The sequence below is a fragment of the Typha latifolia genome, chromosome 13 (genome assembly GCF_019914945.1).
Source record: "Typha latifolia isolate L0001 chromosome 13, TyphaL0001v2, whole genome shotgun sequence".
Lineage (NCBI taxonomy): Eukaryota > Viridiplantae > Streptophyta > Magnoliopsida > Poales > Typhaceae > Typha > Typha latifolia.
This window is the reverse complement of record NC_133098.1, coordinates 3,816,947-3,834,310: the sequence shown is the minus strand read 5'-3', so window position 1 is coordinate 3,834,310 and position 17,364 is coordinate 3,816,947. Positions and strand designations below refer to the sequence as shown.

The 17,364-nt window shown below is 36.1% G+C and overlaps 2 protein-coding genes across 2 annotated transcripts; both read left to right on the top strand.

Moving 5' to 3' along the window:
• Positions 1-2,680: 2,680 nt before the first annotated feature.
• Positions 2,681-5,670, top strand: LOC140799805 (uncharacterized). The gene is made up of 2 exons (XM_073154275.1): positions 2,681-3,081; positions 5,181-5,670. The coding sequence occupies exons 1-2, from the start codon at positions 2,920-2,922 to the stop codon at positions 5,343-5,345; spliced, it is 327 nt and encodes a 108-aa protein (XP_073010376.1). The 5' UTR covers positions 2,681-2,919; the 3' UTR covers positions 5,346-5,670.
• Positions 5,671-13,378: 7,708 nt separating this feature from the next.
• On the top strand, positions 13,379-15,562 carry LOC140799804 (UDP-glucuronate 4-epimerase 1). Its single transcript, XM_073154274.1, has one exon. The coding sequence runs from the start codon at positions 14,057-14,059 to the stop codon at positions 15,362-15,364; it is 1,308 nt and encodes a 435-aa protein (XP_073010375.1). The 5' UTR covers positions 13,379-14,056; the 3' UTR covers positions 15,365-15,562.
• Positions 15,563-17,364: the final 1,802 nt, after the last annotated feature.

Below are 17,364 nucleotides of genomic sequence, written 5' to 3'. Positions count from 1 at the left end.
TGGCTTATATTCTGCACAAGCAGTGTAAGAATGCTGAGCCGAGGGCTCGAGTAGGAAGACTCGAGGCTTAATATTGACCGGTGGTAATGGGCTTATGACTGAGGTCCTTAATTTGTGGTGATGAGTAATTAGTCATCTGTTCGCTAGGTAATGAGCAAATGATTCTATCTCTAAGGTCTATACTCCTTGGATGCGTTTATTAGTGAGTACAGGTGTGGGCCGGGTCTAATGATATGTGAGTCAGGTGGACTAATGTATATAGTGAAAGTTAACATGCGTGGGAGTCAAACCATGCTAGTGAATATAACTTGATGTTTATCTTATATCATACATAAAGATGATTGAGGATAAGTACATTATTCAGATGTAATATGTTGGGTTGACATTTAATATGAGTATACATGTTACTTGGTGATGATTTTCATATTAATATCATACATTTTTTTACTATTTATGTCCTATCATGTTGTCATATGATCTAGCGCATTTAAAAAAAATAATTATAAAATATTCTTGTGATGTTTGAATATCTAAAACTAGATGGATTAATTCGAGACCTCGTCATCTTCACTTTATGTATTTTGGATCTTAATAGATTCAAATTCTATTTATGATGAAACCGTGATAAAATCTAAGGGAGAGACAGAAGATGGAATGATAGTATTAATTCTTAACTTATTTTAGTTACCTTAGGACATTCATTTTATTATTTATGAATAGAGTCTTATCGCTTGTACCTTAGGTATGTATGAATGAAAGAATTACTGAGTCTTATTGCTCGTACCTTAGGTATGTATGAATGAAAGAATTATTGAGTTGTCTCTATCTCCTTGCCCTGACACTTCTTTTCTCTGCTTATATCACTCTAATCCCTTGATGTCGACCCACTTCTTCTTCCTCATCTTTCCCTCTAAAATCATATCTATCTACCATCCACGCCATCATTACTTCTACTGTCCACATTATTGTCCCAACCTAAACTGCATCACCCCTACTACTGCTCTACTCCATCCACATCATCATCTTCAATCAATCCACCCTAGGATCGGTCCATATGTGCACCCTAGGTCGGTCCATATCATGTTGGGTGTAAATGTATAAACTTTGACATGCTATTAAATTCTTTATGCATGATCATACTAGAGATAATGTCACTTGTTGAGCATTATGGTTAATCATATTGACATATAACGTAGATTGATTATAGTTGCTACAGGACCTTCTATTATAGTTTCCTTTGTAGGGTATATATCTCTTTTATTTCTTTTTATGTTTTAGTTTTGCATTAGGGCATAGTTTCCCTTTGTTGTAATTAGCATGTACTCTTATATTCGGGAACTCCGCTTGCTTTTATACTATTGATAAATTAATTGTAGCCTGCGCGCTTTCCTATTGTTTCCATAATTCTTGTGAGGGCAACTTCTTAAATATCGTTATCGAATACCATAAAACTATCTTTCTACGCCTCTATAGTTGAAGAAAAAATATTAGAGTTTTGAGTTTTATTAGCTGATAAATTAAGATTACCTATCTACTCTTAGACTTGCCTATCACTCCACTAGATGCCATCATATCTACTAGTTGAGAGAATATGAGAGACACAAGTCCATTTTCTTACCCTCTTGAATGTGATTTGTTCCTAAGAGCTAACATATGAGAGAGAATGAGAGAATGAGAGAGACACAAGTGACCATTCTTGAAATGCCACTTTTAACTCACTAAGAGCTAACATATGGGTTTAGTCTTAGGTTTTCAAAAGTTTAGAATGTGATTTGTGGGCAAAGTGATATTAGGTCAAAACACATCAGAGCAAAGTCTAATTAAGTCTTAAGTTTTTAATAGAAAATTTTCAAAATATCTAATTATTATTTAAAATATCATAATGGTCACTTTAACTCCTCTTAATTAATAAATATATATAAACGACCAAAATATTTTTCTTTTTCTTGAAGTTAGATTGTGAAATATTTGTCAATGATTTTATCTCATTAAAAATAAGGTATTTTATGTTCTATTAAAATATTGGGTAAAGTATTATATAGTTTTTAACCACTATAAAAAACTTATGCAAGGAATTTTTTTTTAAAAATTAAATTATGTTTTGATCATAATCAAGTTACATTTAAGTAATGAATGAAAACTTTGAAAGAGTGCAATGATTCTAGTGGTAATTATAATATTTTAAAAGTTTTTACTAGTAAAAATTTTGATTTAAACATATAAGAATCTAGAAAAAATTATTTCATCTTATTTAAAAATTTCTTAAATTACTATTATTATCAATGATCACGATGAGCTCACATTTAATAATATTTTTACTTATATATTTTTCGTTTGGTCTTTTTAACAATAAAAAGTTTAATTTTTTAATATTTTATCCGCATCCTCTTTCTCAAAGTAAATTGTTGAATTATTTAGCATTCGTTCTTTCAATAAAAAGGCTAATTATAATATTTTACTTGAAAAAATACCGAAATAATTAGCGTTTTACTTTTGGCTAAGTAAAATATTTAATAGTTTAGCGTTAATTAGGCTACAATGAAATATGCCTATTTTTGGTATTAAATTTGGAGCGTAAACCTAAATAAAATTAAAAACAGGTCTAATTTGTTAAAAAACTCACCCGTGAGGCCGTGAAGTTAAAAAAATAAAGGGAAAGAGGAAGTGCCGACTCCCCCTTACTCCAGGTAAGTCGTTGCCGTTTTCAAAAACTCTAAAAACAAACCATAAACCCTCGCTTAAAAGTTCGCTCTTCGTCTCTTCGCCTCTTCGCCTCTTCGCCTCCTCAAAAAGAATCACCAGTTCCGCCATGGCCGCCGCTCGAGAGCTCCGGTAGAAAAGGAAAGCCCTCCTTCTTGAGCTAAACCCTTCTATTCTGTTCCGTTCTAGGGGTTCTGCTGTCTTCGGAGGTGGATTGAGATGAAGCCGGTGGTGGGGATCGTGGTGTCGAACAAGATGCAGAAGTCGGTGGTGGTGGCGGTGGATCGCCTCTTCCACAACAAGATCTACAATCGATACGTCAAGCGCACCAGCAAGTTCATGGCCCACGACGAGACCAATGATTGCAACATCGGCGACCGCGTATTCTCTCTTTTCTCTCTCTTTCTATTTCTCTTTTGATAACTTGGTTATAATATGTGGTGTGATTGGAATAGTTGACCTGATTTAGAGCACTTTTACTAGTCTTACTGAATTCGTCTTGTATAAAGTAAAGTGATAGTTTATGTTAATTTGTTCTTTGTGTAGTTTCAAGCATATGACTAGATCTATTGAAGCTTGCATCTGAGAGGAAATCGAAATAATTGTCGATGATCTTTTGTTTGCCCGTTTATTGAGTCAAGAACATCATAACTAGGACATTAAGTGGCGGGGAGATATTGGCAAGCAATGTGATGATTTTCTTGGATTTAGAGATTCGCTTGTAGAAACTTTAAGAGTGAATTACTGTGTTGTAATGTTAAGTTGTAAAGAAAAAGAAGTTCTTGGCAAAATATAGTATGATATATAGGTAAGATAGAAAAATTAAGGGTTAAAAGTGGGTAGAGTACCAAAGTATTTAAAGGAAAAAGAATAAGATTACTGAGAGGAGTTGCAGAAAGGGGAGATGAAAAAGTAACCTAAATTGGCCTATCAGGATTCCTGTTGTGGCAGTCCATGTGTCTTATCATTAGTATTTTGCTGGGAGCTACATATTCTTGTCTTTTGCTTCGGATGATGCCTGCATTAATATTTAACTTCTTTTATATAATATAAGGTGTTCCATTCACATTTGTGATACTTCTCAAAGCTTGTTCTTGTTTATAACTTGGGCCCTTGATCCTAACCCCCTCACTTTTGGTTCAGTAAGCCCATACAGGAATTTCAAATCTGGACATGTTTATCAAATATTACATCTTCTGCTCCTTTTATTATCTATACAGTGGTCAAGGTTCCTTTGTGTGCTTCAGACATTGACAACATGTTTTGATAAAGTATCTATATTTGGTTGAATTTTAACAATGATAAAGAAACGGTGTGTCAAGTAAGTAAACTTAATCATTTAACTACACACACAAATGGATCGTTCTCTGAGTAGTTCATTGGAATAGTCACAATGGGACTAATGTAATATATATTATTGCGACTCTTTTGTTTCATATTTTAGACACATGGATGTGGACCGATTTTCATGTTGGAGTTTTTTAAGAATATGTAAAGATGGACTTAACAAGTTGTGGGAATTCCTCATGAAATTCTCTTGTAGAGGAATGGCTTAGGGCTTAGGAGCGGATGCTGGAAATGTCAACTGCTTCTAGCGCTCATTGTTCTCCTTTACTAAAGACCATTCTAAATCTTGTACTTGATATAGAACATCCAGATAGATAATATGCTAAACTGGTGAATTATAGTATATAGTGCTTTGTTAGACAGTATAATTCTTCTATACCTAACATAACTTGGAGCCTCTTAGTAATCTAGTTGCTCTTCTATCCGATTCATGTCTTCCAAGCACTTTTTTGTTTGACTACTTGCTCAATGGGCTTCCTATATTTTCACTTTACCAGGAGATTTAGTATATATCAATGAGAAGAAAGAACACAAATAACAGATTAACTTATATAAGGTGTCATGGCACTGGGCAAGATCATAATTAACTCTTTGATTTTGGCATGTATATTGCTAGCAATCTATTCCAACTTTATCTGGCAGTTTTGTAAAATATCAAGAAGAAAGAACTTTAACTAGCTGTACTATCTGGGGCTTATAATATGTATGCCAAACAACTATAATAGTATATATGTCTGTTAATGGAAGACATAGTTTTAGCATTCTTGTCTGAAAACTAATTACCATATTGTAGCTGTGGGTTGTTGACTGGATATCTAAAGTCCAAGAGCTGAAGGTGAAACTCAATTATTTTGTTTTCTACTGGACTCGCTATAGCTCAAAGCTTCTATTATGGCTTTTTTTTTAATTGCAAAATTATGAGTAGCCTAATAATATTGGTTCTGTCCTCTGGCTGCTGGTCACTTTGTATTCCAGTGCATTGTATCATATTCTTCTCTTCCAACTATATATTTTTCACGTCACTGAGGTCTCCAGTTATGAAAAATATTTGGGTCGTCTTAAAAAGTCTTAAAGTAAAAAAGTACTGATCTCCTATGTGGTGTTACATCTTTTCCTTTCTATTCTTTAATCAGGTAAGATTGGATCCTTCAAGGCCACTGAGCAAAAATAAGCACTGGGTTGTTGCTGAGATCCTTCGCAGAGCTAAAATCTTTGTTCCACAATCATCTGCAGCTCCATCTCCTGTTCGACCGGGAGGAGATTCTAAACAACCTGAAGCCGTCTCTCCGTCATCTTGAGATTCCATACATATGGCAAGACATTTGTATCAAATTGCCATTTGACAGCATCTCATTCGCAATCTCGTTCTTACTGTCGCAACATGTAACTGTAATTTGGAGCAAGACTTCCTGATGGTGTTTGATTTAACTTGTTTTTGTTTGTTAAGCGCCTGGCTGTCTTTAGTGATCCAGATTAGTCAAAAGAGGGTTAAAATAAAGTGTCTTGCTCAAGGAATACCTCCCTTAGAGCTTCAGATTGGCATTCTGTATAAATATCTACAGAATGTATTTATAAGTTTTTCTCAATTTCAAGCAGGCTAAGTAAAGCTTTCCCATTGGCTCATGAATCAATTATTATGCTATGCCATTTCCTTAAAAATTTATCAGATTGAACGAGCCTGGCAAGATGGTCAAAACCTATCAAACTGCAGCTCAAAATTTTATTCACGTTTGTTTGATCGCTTGAAGGGAAAGGAAAAATGGAACAATTTGATTAGGAAAAACTTCTGTTCGTCAACAGTACTTTCTTCCACGACAACTCGTAGAAGGTTGGATGGAGTATTTTGTAGTAGTGTGCTTTAACTTAGACAAAGCTAAAGATATATATATATATATATATATATATATATATATATATATATTTGACTTTTTTTTGTGGAGAAAGCTAGTTGACCTTTTATTTGGAACAAGTCTGCGTTGCATTCATGTACGTGGGCTTCGATTAGGGCAATCCAATTAGTTAAACAGAAAACGTGAATTTTTTTTTAAATTTTTTTATCAAAAACACCTCACCTTTGGACTTTATTATTAACCAAGCACATCCTACCATATGTATGTTTATTATTTGATCCATATATTTTAATTTTATTACGTCAAAAACACTCTTAAGTGACTTTTAACCTAACAGAAGATAAAAGAATAAAAAATATTATATTACCTTTAATAATAAGAAAAGTAAAATATCTAAACCAGCCCCAACTTGACCTTAAAATTTGATTACCTATTTTAGTTGTTATTCTTAATCTTATAAAATTTATTCAAGGAAATTAAGTTTATCTTGTATCTATATAATAACTGTCCGTTAAGAAAAGATGTGATAATAAAAACAAAATATAATATTTTTAAATAAATTTTCATTAAAAAAAAAGTTATTAAGCTGGTGTGTTCCATGTTCCACTTCCACCGTAACACGTACATATCACAAATAAATAATAATTAATTTGCGAGTAATCGATCTCATTAATATACTAAGTCAATTAATGTGAACATTTATGGACATCCTTTATGTAAAACCCTTACTTTTTTTTACAAATTTGTAATTACACCCCATATTTTTAATTATTCACAAATCGAGCCCTTCATTTTACTAAATATGCATAAATTATTTTGGATTAGAGTAACATTAACACCGATTGAGTAGATTGAAATATTTCATCAACTGGAAACTATTATTCTTAAAATATTAAAAATGCCCTTATCTTTTTTTTTATGGCACAAATTTTATCTTCTTCTCCCATCTCAAATCTCAAATCTCAAATTTTCTGCATATATTTTTATTTAATAAAATAGAAGGCTCGATCTAAGCTACTAATCAAACTTGGATTGAAATTAATTTTGAGCTTCGCTCCGTAATTAAGCTTGAATTGAAATAATTTCAATTCGAGCTAATATCAAGCTTATTTTGAATTTGAACTGAGCTCGAGCTTAAACGAGCTGCTCCATTAGCAATTTCAAGCCTTATCAATTCAAACCATTTTCAAACTTGAACAAGCTTGAATTGATTTATACTTGAATCAAGTTTGATATAAAATCTAATTCAACTACGAAGATATAAATATTACTAAAATATAAATTATAAATAATAAAGCTAATTGTGTTAAAAAAAACTATAAGCAACCAATATATATATGCGAGCCTTATCGAGCAAGATTAAACTTGGCCTGGCTTCAAAATCAAGCTTGACTCAGCCTATTTAAGTGCCGAGATCGAGCAGGCTTGATTATTTTGACAGCCATAATCTACTAATCTACGCATATTATAAAAGTAAGGTTTAAATCGTAAATACACAAAAAGGTAGGGTATTAAATACAAATTTTCATATTTAATTATCTTTCCGTTAGTAACGCATTCTTTCGTTTGCAGTAGTTAGTTATCTCTATTCACACGTTAATCACTAATAGAAGGAACCCTAGAAAGGAATGAATAAATATATACGTAAAGAATAACGTTATATATAGCAACTTGATGGATTAGATTATGGAATGGAAGAAAGAGGATTTCTATTGCTTCCCTAAAATTTAGGCTCAATTATTATTTTATCTGGGAATAATGATGTTGTCGGACCAAAATCATAATACATGAGAAAAATGGCAGTAGAATGCAAAGTATATTTTATATATCTTTTTTATTCATATAATATATGATATCGTATTTAAAGGGATTGATTATGTACTTAGGAAGAAACTTCTTTTAACAAATTATTCACAAAGTAGTTCTCTTTTTTAATATTCTATGTGATAATATTTAGAATATATTATGGTGGATTTAATTTTTTCGATCGATTGACAAACTTTCTTGATAAAGTTCTCACTTCTTTTCATTCACTAAATTTTAGATCTCTTTTACAACCAAGTGTACAAGTATTTATATAGGTCAAAGAAAACTTAGATACTAAGATACCTAAATATCTTCTCTAAGATATTTGGGAGACTAAGGATAAGATTAAGAGTGGTAATCTTTTACCCTTATTGATCCAGTGGATAAGCTCAAGATTTGTCCAACAACGGATATACTCAAGTATTGCCTAATTATTATAGTGTCCCGTAAATTCAGCTTTACTATTATACTGCTTAAGACCTTAGACTGCTATGACACTTCAGTTTCAGCTAAAATTTTGATAAGGCGTCACAATAAGCTCTCTTATCTTAATAATTAAAAATTAGGTATAATGTACTTTACTCCCTTGTCGTTTGGCCTAATTGAATAGAACTATCTATGACCAAAGTGCAACTATTTTTTTTCCATCATATTTGACAGTATTAATCATTGACCAATTTTTTCTACCATAAGACTTTTTTATATGACCAAAATACCCCTCCTGCCAAAAGGAAAATACTATTTACTTGTAACTTAATACGTATGGTTAAAAATTATCATTTCATCTTTTCATTAGCGGTAGCCAAAGAGTTGCAATTTAGTCTAGACGATGAGAAGATTAAGTGCTTAAGTTGAAAGTACGGGGGTTTCGTGCAATTGGGCCAAACCACAAAAAGGTAATGTAAAATTTCCCTTAAAAATTATTACCAACACACTATTCACTCGTGACTTAATATGTAGGGGAAAAATAATCATTTCACTTCCTCGTTAATGATAGGTTAACAGTTGCACTTTAGTCTAGACCACACGGGGGCCTGCCATTCACAAGGGCTTCGGTCACTAGCTACCCTATCATCAGGTCATAATTTTCTTGATCTACCAACACGGTGTAGGTGTCAACACCATACACGGTCTTATGACTTTGTAAAGACCCATATTTTTGGTAAACAGTCGCCTAGCCTGACCACTACGACTCTCTTTTTGAAGCTATTTGTCGAGTTCCTAAGTGGAAAAGCGTTAAGTGCTTAAGTTAAAAGTGCTAGAAAATTTTAGCACAATTAGGCCAAACGACATAAGATAAAAATTATTACTAATTAGAACAAAAATAAACTTTTCTTTTCTGTGTCACTAAGTCACAGTTAACTTTATCTTTTAATAAGTATTTATTTAATAGGATTATTTAAGACATCAACCATCTTATAAAATAACAATTAAATCATATTAGCAATTTTGAACTTGTCATGTGGAACATCCCAGTCATAGTTCATAGACAACACCACCAGAGACAGAGTACATCACCAAGAATCATAAGAATTTCTAAATTCTCAACAACTACAACTTCATACCTAATGGTCAGTTTCGGTAAGTACGAAATATTTTTCATAGAAAATATCAAATATAGGCAGTGAAAGTGATACTAAAATTCCTATGTAAAAAAAAATTCTCTGAATTGATTAATTTATCTTGTTTGGTTAGTTTACAAAATTTTAGAGGAAAAAAAATTAGAAAGAGAGAGGAGGAGGAGGAGGAGGAGGTGACGATGCCGGTGGCTTATCGTTCATTTCTATCCAAACATGTTATAAAATTACAAATTTTTATTCTTTATGTGCATGGTAGTATGGCTCACTGAAATTAATTACTCTTAAAATTTAATATCAAAATGAGTTTGTTTCGCTGTAGCTACTAGTAAAGCATTGAAAAGATCAACATTTTACTTTTAGATAGAAATGTCAACAAATTCACCGTTTATATTTATAAGTTAATAAAATAAACTACTAATCATATATATATATTTGTAAAGAGTCGAGCTTATCAATGATTTATTCAGAATTTTTCAAATGAAAGACCACTAGATAACTAAGTCTGCCTTAAATTTTTTTATTGCCACACATAATATATTGATCAAATAAGCGTTTGATATATAAGAAAAAAAAACGCTAAACTTGTTAGCATTTTTTCTTTTTGGATAAAATGCTGATAAATTCAATGTTTTTCTCGGCTACAATGAAACATGCATTTTTTGGTAATAAATTTGACGGTGGTCTATTTCGATAAAATAAAATAAAAAACTTGAAAAATAGGCTAGTTTGGTGAAAAAAAACTATTGAAGGAGAAGCCTAAGACTCACATGATCCCAACTTTCACATTAAAAAGATGAAAAAGGAAGGAAGTCTCCACCTGAACCATCCATCTCAATGATATATTAATTTTTCTATTTGAAGGTTTGGTATTCCAATTCAGCAGAAATGATGTGCCCTTGAAGTCACCCTCATGCTTTAACCTTTAATGCCAAGGAAAAACCTACCTACTCATGAGGTATAAGATCAAATAGATCATCATATTCCATTGCCCCAGTTGGTTTGCTTGCTTGCTATCTTTAAATGGAGTTTAAATGGATAAGGAGTTGTAAAGCAATGAAAGATCCATCACTCAATCACATGAGGCAGGAGAAGTACTGCAACACAAGTTAGTAGAAGGACCACAAGCCCTTCTGATGATTGATCAAAACTTAACGGTGTCTCAGTTAAACAGATATCCGTTGGATTCGAACTCTCCATCGAAAATACTTATATAATATGAGTTTCTTTAACTATCTCAGTGTCAGAATATAACAATAAAACATTATTGTTCTCTCGGACAATGCTATTTAGATGATAGTTGATAAGCTCCTACTTTGCCTCCCCGACCCCTAATTCTGCACATTAATATATAGGTTAACTTAATATTGAAAAATAATATTTATAGTTTTCACTTGATTAATTCAAATTCACTTTTTGTTCCCGCTAGCTAAAAGTTTTAGTACCAATACAATTAGGATTTTGCATTTGATAATAAATTATATATAAAATATAGTGCACTTATTTGTACTGAAATAATTACCCACTTAAAAGAGCTCGTCATAACTCACCTTATATATTTTCTTTAAAAAAATGGTATTTGAAACCCATTATTGTTACAGTATTTGCAAGTCAATCAACAACTCTATTAATCTCATGGTAAATATGAGAACTAGAACAGTATAAAATAGTAGAGATAGAATTAGCAGTTCTTGACAAGTCTAGCCATAGACTAAGATGATTTATGCACACCTTTAAGCGAGTTGACCGGTAACATTGATCTGAGACGATGACCAAGTGGGAGAAACTATAGTGACGGGTGGTGAACGAGCGTTTTTCCCGCTAGGGCAACCGCTTCATAACTCACATTACATTTGCATGTGAAAATAGCACTGACTTTATGGGAAACCTCCATCTACTCAAATTATTTTCTCAAACCCTAGTCACTCATATCATGTGATCCCAATCTTACTCAGGACTATAGAACTACAAGGGTCCATATACATCCAATGCACAATAGACTTAAATGAGAAAGAAGAAGTTAATAGAAGATACAAGGCTTCCATGTTAGGGCTTTAATGAGGTGGGGATCAAATATAATAACTTATAATCCTCCCCCGCCTAAAAACTCCCAAGCTGGAAAGGGGATTCAATAATGAATGATCAACACTTTGGTGTTGTAGAATTCAAAGCCTATTAATTAATTGAGATTGACATAAAGTGGTCCACTTATAATATGCTCATAGTACATATTTTGGTCCTCTCTCCTAGATTAAATATCTTTTATTTTATTCGTAGTCGTCAAGTTAAATTTAACTCAAAAGTATTTTGAAAGCCATAGAAACAAAAACTCCTAATAATTATGGTTGTTATTTCCCTTAAAAAAACAGAGGAAGATACATGGACATTTAAATTCAAGTTATCATTATCAAGATAACAAAGATTGGATACATTTGTTTGTGGTAGTCTTTGGGATTGTAATAATTTTCCACTTGCCTTCTCGAACCTCCATTTTGAATTTTCTTCTGGCCCTATTTATGAGTTTGTATAAGCTGTTTGTGAAATTGCCTCTTTGAATTAACTACACTTCACTTTATAAATGCTGAGAAAGTTTTGTGAGACTGCTAGGTGCATGTTTGTATTCATTTTAACTCCCATTTACTTTCAAAAATATTTTTCTTCTTCTACTTCTAGAATATAATTAATCTTAAAAAAAATTAGAATATAACTCCTTATTAGAGAATAAAATCAAACACAATTATCAAAATTATATCTTATACTACATACCGACGCAATTACTAATTTATTTTTAATATCTATCTTATATATATACCTTATATCAAATCAAAGAATATTTATTGTAATTTTATAAAATACAAAAATTCTATTTTTCTCATATTTTTCTTTACTTTATATTATACAAAAATTAATTTATATTGCACTCTTATTCTAGAACAAATCTCTCATTTTGATAATAACAAATATGAATTATTATTATTTCTATTTCAACCCTATTCCAGATGCTAACAATCAACAATTTGTTGTAATAGAAATCAATGTAAGTTAAGCACTGAGAAAGACATTATTCTTCAAGTCTAAGCCTATAAACAAACAAAAAGATCACACAACTAGTTTTGAGTCCTTTGACAATAACTATCTTAATCTGCAACCAGACTCTGAGAGCAATGTTTAGCCACAATACTTAGAAAAAAAGGCTTCTTCCAGGAAAAGGTTGTTAAAAACCAATGCTTTGCCAGTATTTGAAGACATGACGAAGGGAAAATTTTGGTGGGAGACTCTGAAAGGAATAGAAAGCCACAGCTTTGAGTGTTTGAATGTTATATAATATATATATATATATATATATATGGCTATGGGATAGTGGAAAACATGAGACAGTAGTACACTAACACATCCTTTTCGGATAATAAAAACCCACCAACATAAAACTAACATAGAAAGAGGAAGTTTATTCTAAAACGATCTCATGTCACAGCAACTTCACACCATATGATTATGAACTGATTTCATCATTTAAAATATCCCCATATTTGCAATTTTATTTGGAGAGGTGAAATTTTTTTTATTTGATTAATCCAACACTGAAAATACTTAAAAATAGAGCAGCTCGGCTTATCAAATTTTCTTATTATCTCACTCCCACATTTTACAGAGTAATTAGTAATTAGCAATTAGTTAATTGTACCAAATTCCAACAATACCAATTTGTAGAGAATCCACTGCCCCCCCCCTTCCCTTCGTGTAACACGGCTCTCTCTCTTTGTCCACAGCGTTTAGCCAAAAAGGCAACAGCGTCCTTTGAAGCCAACCATGCCCATAGGGAATCACGCCCGTCAAAGCCCACGTGGCGGCAGTCAAATACCGCAGCACTGTCCACCACACAACCCACCATCCACCGAAACGGGAAAACCAAAATCCCCGAGTCTACCGGCTCCCGGAGGAATCTCCCGGTCACACCTCACCCCCTTCCCTCCATATCCGCGACCGGTTCTTCCGGTCCACATCCTCCTTAATCTTTCTGGTGTGTAACAAATCTTAACAAGTAAATTATTGAAGTTTTTACGTATCGAGCGGTTGTTCCAACGGTTAAACGGTCGGGATAAGTTTAGCGTAGTGGTTCGACACGTGTCGGTATGGATTTTCAGGAGTACCGCTTAAGTGAGTCGAGTTTAAGGGACAGCTTACCGGAAACGCACATGAAGGCACTGCCTCCACCAACCAACAGCCAGGCGTCGATGGTGGGCCCCGGATTCCTCGCGTACGATTTAATTTAACTCCGCGTCTTCCAGTTTCTTATAATAAGCACGAACCTAATTCCTAAAATTAGAAGAGCGAGAAGTACTCTGAGTGTGAATGTAAAATCTGCAGGGTTGTAAATGTAAAAGAGGAGAAGGTGCGGCGAGTTCTTTACTCTTTAACCCTCGGCATCGTACGGCCGAGTAGCCCAACCGAGCGATCTAATCGGGGCCGGCCCATTTCCAAACGCGTTCATATCACGCGTTTCCCTGTCAGACTCCCATCCCTTTCCTCTTCTATTTATACCCTCCGTTCCCCCTCTCTCTCTCCTTAGCAGGTGCAGAATTTTCTCCTGCAAAAAAAAAAAAAGGAGAGAAGAAATTAACAAAACAACATCGAAGAAAATTATCTGCCCTGCCTCTCTCCTCTTCCTCCGGCTACATTTTTCTATAAATCCGATCGATAGATTCTCGTTTACAGTGCTATTGTGGCGTAGATCTTGGGAAATTTCGGGGTGCGGATATCGTCGGGGATTTGGGAATGATGCGGGCGTTGGAGGACGAGCTGTTCCCGTCGACGCCGGGGAAGGTGAAGATCGACCGGGCCCACGCGGCGGCGATCAATCGGCAGTTCTATCGGTGCTTCGCGTCGACGAGCACGATGTTCCTGTGGGCCCTCTTCCTCATCGCCCTCACCGCCTCCTACCTCTCGTTCCAGTCCTTCGTCGACACCTCCTCCCGCTACTTCTCCGCCTCCTGGGGCGGCCTCCACTGGGAGCGCCAGATCCGCGCCTCCGCCCGCCCCCGCCGCGCAGACGGCTACTCCGTCCTCGTCACCGGCGCCGCCGGCTTCGTCGGTAGCCACGTGTCCCTCGCCCTCCGCAAGCGCGGCGACGGCGTCGTCGGCCTCGACAACTTCAACTCCTACTACGACCCCTCCTTAAAGAAAGCCCGCAAGGCCCTCCTCCACAACCATGGCATCTTTGTCGTCGAGGGCGACCTCAACGACGCCCGCCTCCTTGCCAAGCTCTTTGACGTAGTCCCCTTCTCCCACGTCCTCCACCTGGCCGCCCAGGCGGGCGTACGCTACGCGATCGAGAACCCCTCCTCCTACGTCCACAGCAACATCGCGGGTCTGGTTACCCTATTAGAGGCCTGCAAGTCCGCGGATCCGCAACCCGCTATCGTCTGGGCGTCATCGTCCTCCGTCTACGGCCTCAACGACAAGGTCCCCTTCTCGGAGTCGGATCGCACCGACCAACCTGCGTCCCTCTACGCTGCGACCAAGAAGGCCGGGGAGGAGATCACCCACACCTACAACCACATCTACGGGCTCTCCATCACTGGCCTCCGCTTCTTCACCGTTTACGGCCCCTGGGGCCGGCCCGATATGGCGTACTTCTCCTTCACCCGGAATATACTACACGGGAAGCCCATCACCGTCTACCGTGGCAAAGACGGCGTCGACTTGGCTCGCGACTTCACCTACATCGACGACATCGTCAAGGGCTGCCTCGGGTCGCTCGACACGGCCCAGAAGAGCACGGGTAGCGGCGGGAAGAAGCACGGGCCGGCCCAGTACCGCATCTACAACCTGGGCAACACCTCGCCGGTGACCGTGCCCACATTGGTCGCCATCCTCGAGCGGCACCTCAAGTTGAAGGCGAAGAAGAACGTGGTGGAGATGCCCGGGAACGGGGACGTCCCCTTCACCCACGCCAACATCTCCCTCGCACGCGCCGAGCTTGGATACAAACCCAGCACGAATCTCGAGGCGGGGCTGAAGAAGTTCGTCAAGTGGTACCTCTCTTACTATGGGTACGGCCCGAGGGGAGGGAAGAGTTTTTAAAAGAAAAAAAATTCTTTTTTTTTTTTTTCCTTCTCTCGTAATTAATATTTCTTGCTAGGGCCTTTTTGTTAATTTTTTTTATGAAAAGAAATACGTAAAAAAATTCTTTTCTCAGAGGAGAGGGAGTTGGGGGCTTCGGTGTAATGTAAAGATGGATTTCCCGGTATTTTAATTTAATTTGCATGGCATGTTCGTAAATAGCCGGCGAATCTGGGCCTTTTCTGTTGCGCTGTTACTCTTCTAAAGGGATTGGGATAAGGAAGTAGCGGGAAAGCAATGGAAGCATCTGGAATTGTGCGCCAGCTGGAACATGGATTATTCTGCGATGACAGCTGTGCGCATTGAGTTCGAAGGCGTACGTAATCCCCTCGATCGATCCTCCGCCGTCCGATCTGTCTCCCTTTTCGTGTACCGCGGCGTGATTAAACTTTGGACGGTGTAATTCCCGGGGACAATGGGGCCACGCGGATCACGTGATCCCGATTTCGTTGGGCCCGTTCGAGGCGTGGGCGTGCGACTCCGTGAGCTGTAAACTGAACCCGGATTTTAATTTCTCTCTCGAATCGCACCCAAATCTATACCCCCCCGGCCCCCTGGGCCCCATGCACTGCGAGCAAAGTACAACTACTGCCCATTGGGATTTACGGTCATCAATTTTGGATGACAAAAAGATCTCAATTGAGGACCGTCTGATCGTGATCGAACGGATCGTTCGGGTTGAAAAGATTTACTCTGCTGCCAGAATTTTTTACCCATTCCCACTGTTTGCCCTTCTGGCTTCTGCTCATTTTTGTCTTGAAAGAGGCATCATCTCGTCACGTGCAAAATTTGCTGAAGCATAGGGTCTTATTTGCAAATTCCTCCTTACTCTTTTAATGGCTTCTTATCTGATGTAGTACTTGCTTTTTTGCAACAATTCCAAGTGAAGAAAAGAATAAGAGCATGATGTGTTGTTGTTCTTTTGGCCTCTCTTTAGATATCAAATTTATGCACTCTTTAATGACATTAGGGTTCGGTGGGTGACAGGAGTCCAGAGTTAGCTCATCTCTGTGAGGACCCTGGAAAGCTAAAGTGCAAAGAAGATGGGTTGGTATGGGCTTTTCTTTTTATTTTTAGAGCAGCACCATTGTCTATATGAGAATGTTTCAAATGTTAGTATTTTTTTTAAAATTTTTTTGTGATAAACACTTCATTTTGAACTATTTATAATTCCAACTAAGATAATTCATTACAAATATCCTTAAGACAACAATATTTTAAAAGTTAGATGAAAGGGAAAAAGGGAAGTCATGTATTTTTTCGTATTCATGTTGTTTGCATGACTCATCTTTTAGCTTTGCATGCTTGTCTTCACAATGACAGGTAGCTGTTTGTCTTAATGCGTAGAAGGAAATAAATGGAGATAGACATAGGTGCATGGTTTGCCACTTGCCAGCTAGCTAGGGGGTTCTGGATCTCTGCACAGTCGACCGCTTCTCATCTATATCTACTTCCATGTCAGGCGTCCTGCCATAATGCCAAACTATTGAGCAGTAGCCAGCCATTAATGGCGTGTGGTTGTGTATGACCTCACTGACGCAGTGACTCCCTTCATCAACTTGCACTGGATTGGATTATATATACCCTTTCTCCTCTTCTGTCTATAATCTATATAAATCTTTTTAATTATTCTACGTTCCTTTTTATATATATAATAGGAGTTGAATAGTTTGCTGTATATATATATATATATATATATATAAACTTTCTTATAGTATTAACTTATATGCAACTGTCTCCTCTTACGTGTAATAGAAAGATTGGGTTCTTGAAACGAATGTATTTACTTTTTAATCTAAATGTATATAAATTTTTTATAATAAAATACATATAATTTATGTACGATACGCACGCAAGAGCTTAATTTTTTTAATTTGAAAACTAAAGGGTTTTTTCTTTGTGTGTAAATTTTTCCGCAATTGCTTAATATATATTACTTGTAATACAAAAAGGTGGTGCTA